A 9,357-nucleotide genomic window follows, 5' to 3' on the forward strand; every position below is an offset into this window, starting at 1 on the left:
TGACATATATCTCTCAGCAGAACAAATCCATTTCAGCAGAAGAAAAGAAAAAGTTGATCTAAATTTTATCAAAACCAATGCTAGATTAGTTGTAGGTACATTTTCTTAGACTGTTTCAATGAGGGAAGCAAACCACTAAAACAAAACATGGCTTTCTCTTCACACACACAAAAAACCCTTGTGCAGTTGTCCTAGAATTTAGGGCAAAGCACAAATTAAAATTTTTCACTACTTTAAATTTATTTAACCACTACAATTTATTTACTATTTATACAAACTATTAAAATTTCTGTTAAAATTTTCTGTTAACTACTAAAATATTTTCCATTAACTATTAAAATTTGTAAATTCTAAGGCAAATGCTCTATGCACTTTGGCCAAGCTTTGGTCTTAGTTCCACTTTCCTGAGTCTGTAGAGACACTACAAAATCCATGAAAACGTTCTGGGTTTGGTCTACTACAGCCAAGGCAAAATGTGCTTACAAGAACCACGTTCAGCTCTACTACAAAAAAAGGTAAAAACAAGAAAATACATTATAAGCAGGACATCCTATTTAAATAATCTTACTGTTAACAGAAATACAGAAACATATGAATAAACATGGATATCACAGAATCAAAGAATATGATGAGTTGGAAGGGACCCACAAGGATCATCGAGTCCAGCCCCTGGCTCTGCACAGGACTGTCCCCAAGAGTCACACCATGAGCCTGAGAGTATCATCCAAATGCCTCTTGAACTCTGCCAGACTTGATGCTGTGACCACTTCCCTTGGGAGCTTCTTCCAGTGCCTGACCACCCTCTGGGGGAAGAACCTCTTTCTAATATCCAACCTAAACCTCCCCTGACACAACTTCAGGCCATTCCCTTGGGTCCTGTCACTGTTCACCACAGAGAAGAGATCAGTGTCTTCCCCTCCTCTTCCCCTCAGGAGGAAGCTGTAGGATGAGGTCTCCCCTCAGTCTCCTCCAGGTTGAACAGACACACTTGTATGCTCAAAGACACAAACACTCACATACTCCATCCTCTTACAGCAAAAAGCCAGTAACCTTTCCTCATGAAAAACAAGCATTTCACAAACAAGAGCTAATCCTCAGCTCATGAACTGGATTAATTTCAGGAAAGTAAGATTCTTGCCAGCTGCTTCACCTGAGCATTAAAAGATTTAAGTGTCAAATTTTGCCCTTATATGCATCCTATTGAAATCAAAAGACATTCTCACTGGGTAAACTGACACAAACATGTATCCACATACGAAACATGGCAAGGCTGTTTCTAAGTACCTCTTCAAGGCAGAGTCACAAATTAGAGGGAGATATGCTAGTTTTGTCAGGCCAATTTATGCAGCCACAGAAACCACTCTTGTACATTCAAGCTCCAGGGCCCTGTGCTGGGGTACTTTGAGGGATTTCTGTTTTCTGACTTGGACTGCTGGGTCAGTGCACACCAAAGCAAATCAGGGTAGTCCTGAAGAAAAAAAACTTCTAGAAAACATTGGACAAGAAAAGAAAGACCTAAAACCACAAGAAAATACACTTGCCAGAGACATTCATCTCCTTCCATTTGCTGTTCAGTGGAATTAACGATCTTCCCTTACAGACTGTCAAAGAAAGAAAATAATAACGCAAAAATCACTGATGTAAGTGAAACCCTCATGCAAGCACCTTAATGTTAAAATCCTAAACTTCATTTTTTATCAGTGCAGAATGTCTTACATGTTTGCTCTTGTGGGGTTTTTCTGACAAGCTCCCTGTGCTCTAGAAAATTTAAAAAAACCACATTACCTAGGCTTTTTTTCCTCCATCTCCTATATCTTCCTGTTGTCCGGTGTCAATGTGGCCTTCAGCAACTCATCCAGCATCCACGAGACACACCACTGCTCTTCCCTTGGGTGCCATAGGGGTTCTGCCTCTGTTTATGACTAACCCACCCACCGAGAGATCCGCCACAGGAGGGTGAGGCTGTTTGAACACTTAATTATATTCATGACGGTTATTGTAGATAAGGTTTCCCAAAGCATTGCAGTGTACAAGTGCAGTTAGCTGCTTACTGAAGCCTAGCAAAAGTCTGTGGTTTTGGCTCACGGTACTACTTTACAGATACGTGTTTTCCTCCTCCTGCCACGAGTGGATTCTCCCCGCTGCTGTTGTCAGGTGGAACCAGCTTATGACTCAGACAGTCACTCCACAAGTGAAGTGGACAGGCACAAGAAGAATTTAGTTCCCTCCAGAGTTCAGAGAGATTGCTCCCTATATGTCCTGGATATATGAAAAAATGTTTTCATGATGAGGATAGTCCAGCATTAGAAGAAGCTGCTCAGTGGGGCTGTGAGTTCTCTGTCCTTGCAGGTTTTAAAACCTGGTTGGACCAAGCCCTGAGCAACCTGATCTGCACTCATGGCTCATCCTCCTGAGAGCAGAAGTTGAACTAGAGACCACCCAAGGGCCTTTCCAAGCTCAGTTGTCCTGTGATCCTGTCCTATGATACTATATTCTGATACTGGGCATGGTGTGTGCAGGCATATCAGGATTTACAGCACGAGTGGAGGATGAAATCTGCTCCCTGTAGAGATGATGATGTGACCACACAAGCCATACATCCTCTCTGAGCTACAGCTTATGCAACTGCAATACGGGAATCATTCCAGTTCCTTATTTCCCTGGGGCATTTGCAGGCATAGCATAAAATTTTAAAATTATTCATATGGCAAATGGTGTTTTACGGTCTCCCAGCAAGACAACCAATGCATCATTTTCATGAGTCCTTGAAGTAGTACAAAAGTAAACTTTGGGACAAAGCACAGGCACAGTTTAGGCCATATCTTGCTTAACCTAATTAAACTAACAACATCAACCTGCTGCAAATACAGAGATTGTTAACCATCTGATCATTTAATCTCTCTACAAAAAACATACATGGTACACTGTGCTCCACAGTTCTGCAAAAGTAAACCTGTTTCATGTATTAAAAAAAGCCATTAACAAATGAGAATAAAGAAACTGCTATAATGAATACAACTAGCACAAAAAAGGGGACCCAGCTTACTGAGCAGTTCATTGCCCAGGCAACCATTTTGTTACTCAGTGCAGTACCTTGACAATTCATGTCCAAGTTTTGCCAAAGAGTGGTGTTAAGGAGCAAATGAGGAGGAAAAGAAAAGCCTGTCTACTTGGCAAGAGGAATGTCTTATGTCATGAAGGTTAATTCGGGTCTTTCCGAACAGAAACTGCTCTCTATCTTAGATAAAAATGGTTTATGACAGAGGGAAAGAGTAAAGGGCATCAGCATTCATTATTATTTTCTTAATTGCTTTTTTCAGGGCTTATGGCTGTTTTAGCACTTGGATACTCAGCACAGATGCTATGGGTGCTAAGGGAAACTCATAGGGACACATTCGTATCATGTAGTTTGGACATTTATATTTTCCCATGGCAATCCGACTTAATTTAAGAGCTCTGTGATGCTGAGAAGGGATGGGAGCATCACTCCCCTCTACCAGTCCCCTCTTCTGCTCTCAGCCATCTCCCTGATGTTATGCCAACTTTAGAAACACTTCTCTGAGACAGTTTAACTCACTAATCCATCACAAAGGGAAGTGGTGGATTCTCCATCCCTGGAGGTTTTTAAGATGAGACTGGATATGGCACTTAGTGCCACAGTCTAGTAACCACGGTGGTAGTGGATCAAGGATTGGACTTGATGATCTCAGAGGTCCTTTTCAACCCGACTGATTCTATGATTCTATGATTCTATGATTCTATGATTCTATGATAATTTGGAACTGTCTTCCAGGGGGAACCAGAGAGTCTGGAGCCAGAAGGAATGGAGGGAGAACTGTCATGCAGTTGGGAACAGAAGAGGAAGGACAGGAGGGAAGATGGAGCCATCAGGTTGACTCAGATGCTGATGAAACCCCAATTTAAGTTCTTGTTCTAGACACACAGGTTCCCTTGTGTGGCCTCTGAAGATACCAGGTGAGTGGTCTCTTCATTCCTTCACCCAATTATATTTTTATCCTGACAAAGTAGTTGCAGCAGCTTTCTGAGGAAGAATCTAGGTATGTTTAGGTGAATGCTCACCAAGATAGGAACTAGAGACAGGAGAGGATCTAAGGATGCAAAGGGAGCAGTTCTGCTCAACAGGGGCAACCAGTGACATCTGTGGTGCTTCAGGACATCCAGCTTGGTCTCCCTTCACTGCTTCAGAAATGTCTGAGGGTTCTATAGATCCTGTGTTGGACTTACCAACCCTTGTGGATGGCTGAGCTCCATTGTATCTCTAATGGAACGAGGTGCCTGTGTTTATACAGTTCCAAATTGGCTCGTGATACAGCACAGTAGGGGCACTGAGCATGACCCACAAGTTGTCAGTAGGTAATGCTGCAGGGTTCAGTTCTGGAAACTGATCAAAATAAAACAAAATATGCAAACTCCATTTTTTTAAAGGCATTCTAAGTAACCCTCAATCACTCCAGCTCCCACATTCAAGAGAGTTTGCCTTTCACAGTGTTGAGCACTTTTACTTCATAAATATTTCAGGTATTTTTCTGCAGTGCAGGTAGCTCAGTGGATGTTAGGGCTGCCACTCATCATGACTTTACAGCATTTATGTATTTTCCTTCACATTTAGGATACTGACCTATCTCGAGATATATGTGGGACATAGATATATATGCATGATATTAAGATATAGGTATGAGAATCATCTCTCTTGGTGACAGACATCCACCAAGTTTCAGCTGTCCTTGACTCAGCACTCTAGGGCACTTCTTAATGTACCTGTCCAGAGGAGACCAGCAGAGCTGTGCCTCAGTGCTCTGCAGGAGCTGGAAAGGGCTTTATGAGATTAAGGGGCATTAATCTCACCCTAGATACTTTTGTTTTTCTAATTCCCTAAAAGACACCAGTCTCTTGGCTCTGTGGAAGACCACTGAGGGCTGTTCTGCACAGGAGGCAGAGGGGAGTTACTCTGAATAATGTTTAAAGTGGGCAAATTCAACTGGAATAATCTCTGTGTAGAGACACACACTCAGAACTACTATGACAGTAATTTGATTTGGTTTCCTTAAGTTTGGAATTTAAATAAATGAAAGTGAAATGAGGGACACTTCAGTGCCCTGGAGGAGGTCACCCAGGAGTCCAGTGAGGTCTGTCTGATTTGCTTGAACATCACAGGGGCAGAGGGCACTGCAAAACATAACTGTGAGCTGAAAAGCAGGGACTGTAGTGAAGACCTGTTGTCTGCAGGAAAGAAAGGAAGAGTGAAAGTGTATCAATAGTTTTAGTCTGCTGATATCTTAGGGTTAATACATCCTCGGCAGGGTACTTTGTAGCAAGTATTTGCAATGAGAGATAATTATTGACTATTGGAAATCCACAGTGGGACTTCTGCTGTCCTCCTACAGTGGGATTTCGGTTGGTATTAATTGACTTTAATAACTCAAGTAGAACTTTTTTTTTTTTTTTTCAAAACAGCTACCCTATGATTAAAGATGGAAAACTTTGCTGTATTTCAATAGGGAGGGGGGAAAGGCAAAAGCAGGTCTGTCTGGACCCACCTCCAGCAACGCAATGCTCATTGCAGAGAGCTCCCTGCCTGAGGGATTACATACCTGGGTACTTTCCTGCTTCCCAGGCAGGTGTCTGCTAGAAACCACTGTGACTCATAAGTGTTTACCCACCAGTATTTCCTCAGCCCCTGACAAGGCAGGTTTAGCTGAGAGCAGCCAGAAGGTGTGGCTAGTTGTCATTGTGTGGTTATCACTGTTAGTTTGAGCAGCGCTACCATGCGTGCAAGGGAGGGTTTGAGGAAGGCAGTGTAGGGCACTGAAATGCCGAGGAGAAGCACAGTCTGTGTAAAGTACATCACTGGACAGAAATGGAACAACAGGTAATGAGGAAAAGGGCTCCACCCAGGCAGATGCAAAGCTGGAAGAGGTTCTTACACACTTCAGAAGGAAAGGGGGAAGAAGGACAAATTAAGAGGTTCATTGTGAATCTCACTCTGGGATTTCATTACAGGGACATTTTATTTATGCAGTGGCCATGTCCAAGAGTCCCTTTTGTGGATGAAGCATCTATAATTTCTTCACTTTGTGACAAAAAGTATTATGCCACTCTACACTCCGAGTTCTTATTCTCTCTGCAGTCTAAAATTCAATCTTTGCAGTTGTGCCAAAATAAGACAGTAGGAACTGACAAGGGACAAAGGAGAGTGACTGAGGTCACCAAGAGCATAGAGTAGCTTCCAGACAAATTACAGCTCAGATACTGATGCTTGAAAAAGACAAACAGGTGGGATACATTAGGGCCTCTAAAATCTTTAGTGGAATGGCAAAGATTATCACTTTTTTCTTACTGTAGAAACATATTGCATAAGACACATAGCTACAGTGTCGAACAGATGAAGCAGTTCAGCTGCTGCTACTTAGCACATGAGAAAGTAATATTGAGATACCAGAAGAAAGTAAGGGTAAAACTACTCCATTCAAAGCATAGAGGATGAGATTTTCACATACAGTAGGTTTTTAAAGAAAGGTGTGGTTTTTTTTAATTCCCAATTAATAGACTATAATCTTTGGCTTCTCTAGCAGTTCATGCTTCTTGGAAAAAGTTGCTGGGTTTCCATGAATAAATTCAGTCCTGAAAAGATGGTTACTGATGTAGAGTTGGAATAGACATCATGCACAACCACTGTAAAAACATTTTCCATGCACTGAAATTGAAGGGTTCCCATGTAAATGAACTCCAATCTGCCATAAAAGTTTGATGGCCCCTTTCTCTGCTTTCAGAACAGGAACCCCCTGAGGCACACAGATAAAATCTTATATAAGGGAGGCTGCAGCTCAGCCCTGCCCTACCACAGCCTGGTCAAAGCTTGGGACATCCTTCCCAGGAAAAGCTTGTGCTAGAAGTCATTCAGATGGGAGGTCTCCTGGAGGTCCAGGTCTTCCTTGTTTTTCTCTGAATTAGTTAATAGAGACAGCAGCAAGAGGAATATCTGCTGGGAAAGGGTGGCAGGATACACTCCTGAGAAACACTGCTAAGGGGACCAAGAACCCCAACAGGAGGATTTTCTTGGTCTGTAGCAGCTGAACTGGGAGGAGAGAGAAGGAAGAGGAAAGCACTTCATCCCAGCACCTCTACCAACTACAGCACTGACTTGCTGACATGACAGACTTAAATGCTCTGGGTTTTTTCCCCCCTGACTTGCTGTGCTTAAGCATCAGAAAACAAACATGGCAAAGATTTGTTCTCTCTGTAGCTCATACTGTAATTCCTACAACACTGTATCTTCTCTCACGCAAACCCACTTGCTACATTATTGCCATTACAGCAGGAATATTTGTAATTCTGCTCTAAAAACACACAGTATTAGTCCCCAGAATACTGTATTTTTTTGCAGATGCAGAAACTCTCTTTCATTTTGCTTCACTTCTCAGCTTACCCCCAGCTCAAATCACTCCATTTCCCTTCTTACCCACTAACAAAAAAGGTGTGAAATGAAGACTGCCAAGCACAAGCAACTCTAAAATAAAAGGAGGAACTTCAACCTGCTGTCAGATTTCTTACTTTTCTTCTGCTATAAGAAGGGAGTTGAGCTGGAAGTCACAGTCTGCTTGGTCATAATCCGCCTAATGGGGATGACAGAGGTGAGATTCATCTCTCCTAACTCCAGATGTCTGCAGACTAAATGTTTATATGTGAAATAGTCCCCTAGAACCTCTAGGTCAGTGGAGGTAAAGAAGCATTTTGACAGCTGACCTAACACACTCCTAGAGAGCTCAGGCAGGTGCAGACATCTACCAGGGGAACGTCCTGAGCTCTCCTGGCAGGTTCAGGTTTCACATTTGCAGCCATGGCCCAGGAAAGAGGGTGGAATAAAAGACCCAAAAGTCCTTCTCAGTTTTGTGGTACTAAGATTAAACCTACCAGTATAACAAGAAGGTATATCTAATAACCAACACCATGAAGAGTTATTGCTCCTGTTCAATACTCCCCTCAAGCTCAAAACATCAGGCCACCCTAGTCTTGCTACAAACAAGGTCCCCACACCGTATTAGCTGGCACCACCCAAGAACTCTGTAGTATTTGATTCTGCCATCAAGCAGAAAGGACATCATGCAAATATATACGAGACTGACCTGACCCACAGCGTGATCACTGAAGCCTTATCCTTCTGCTCCACAGGAAAGGCTTCAACCATGTCCTTCACCTTGTTTTACTAAACAAAATCAAAAGCAGCTTACGAAGGCTTGAACCTGGATCCCTCACTGTTCTTAAACGAGCACTTCCCAGTGGTTTGAAGATAACACACAGAGAGACATCTCAGTTTCATATGCATCCATTTCTCACTTTTATATGTAGTATGAAGAGACTGGAATTTACAAAGCCAGATTTGTCCCATGTGAATTGAATAAAATTCTCCTCATTTATATTCTTACAGCTTCCCATGTAGCTCAGATACAGATCTTTTGGTTTCCCTCTGTGATACAATTCTGTATAAACCTTTCAAACAGTTGTGTCTGCACAACTGTAATTAAAAATATGATAAAGTTAGTTGCTTTCTCCAATGTGTTGCACTAGAAAAGGGAAGGAAAATTTTTTAGCAACTGCATTTCTGGTATCCCATACAGATAGGTTCTGGGGGTTTATTTAATTCACAACAAGCTTATTCATTTAAATTGAATCTGAAATCCTGTGGGTGACATTTTCCTGCTCATATGTCAGCAGATGCCTATTTTGGTTTTTTTTTTACTTCAACAGAAACAGAATTTTCTCTGCAGTGTCCATAATACAAATCTCACCTCTAGGCAAGCTTCCAAGCCTCAGCAGCTTGGTCATATGCATGAGGGACTGTTCTGTGCTTTAAAACCTCACATAGCATTACCCACAGTATTCTTCCATTCTCCTTTCCAAAGTTTGTCTTATTACTGTCCCCTGTTGAGCCTGAACCTAATTTTCCACAAGCAAGTCGCTGTAAAGCTAACATTGCCCATAGAATTATTTTTATACCTTGACCCCTTTTGCAAGACCTGGTAGTTACTGCACCTATAACATCACATGTGTCTTCACTTGTTTGACCCTATTCCATAGCATGGGCTTGATAAGGCAAGGACAACTACACCTTTGAAATGCTTTTCACTTGGATGTGATTCAGACTGAGCTCCTGATTATATTGGATGATTTGTCTTCTTTTTCCCCAATTAGTGCACTAAACAGATTTAATTCCTTCTATAGGCACTTGTGAAACATTCAGTTCTCCTTGTAAAGTTATTCTGTCATTAATTCTGATTTTCCCAGCCTTGTATGTTTTATTCTGTGTGTATAGTTATGGAGAATAGTTATTGTTGGTGC

General features: G+C 41.9%; 1 protein-coding gene across 1 annotated transcript in view; it reads right to left on the reverse strand.

Annotated features, from left to right (window-relative positions):
* The window catches only part of LOC114061318 (fer-1-like protein 6), a gene marked incomplete at its 3' end in the record, with an annotated part of 66,404 nt that extends 58,198 nt beyond the window's left edge, over positions 1–8,206 (reverse strand). Inside the window, exon 1 of the mRNA XM_027891685.1 lies at positions 8,145–8,206. Within this exon, the coding sequence (XP_027747486.1) occupies positions 8,145–8,206 (62 nt within the window). The remainder of the gene's footprint in view (positions 1–8,144) is intronic.
* Positions 8,207–9,357: the final 1,151 nt, after the last annotated feature.

Source organism: Empidonax traillii, unplaced genomic scaffold (genome assembly GCF_003031625.1).
Source record: "Empidonax traillii isolate 1590-97213 ecotype Southwest subspecies unplaced genomic scaffold, ASM303162v1 scaffold325:size649781, whole genome shotgun sequence".
NCBI classification, from domain to species: domain Eukaryota; kingdom Metazoa; phylum Chordata; class Aves; order Passeriformes; family Tyrannidae; genus Empidonax; species Empidonax traillii.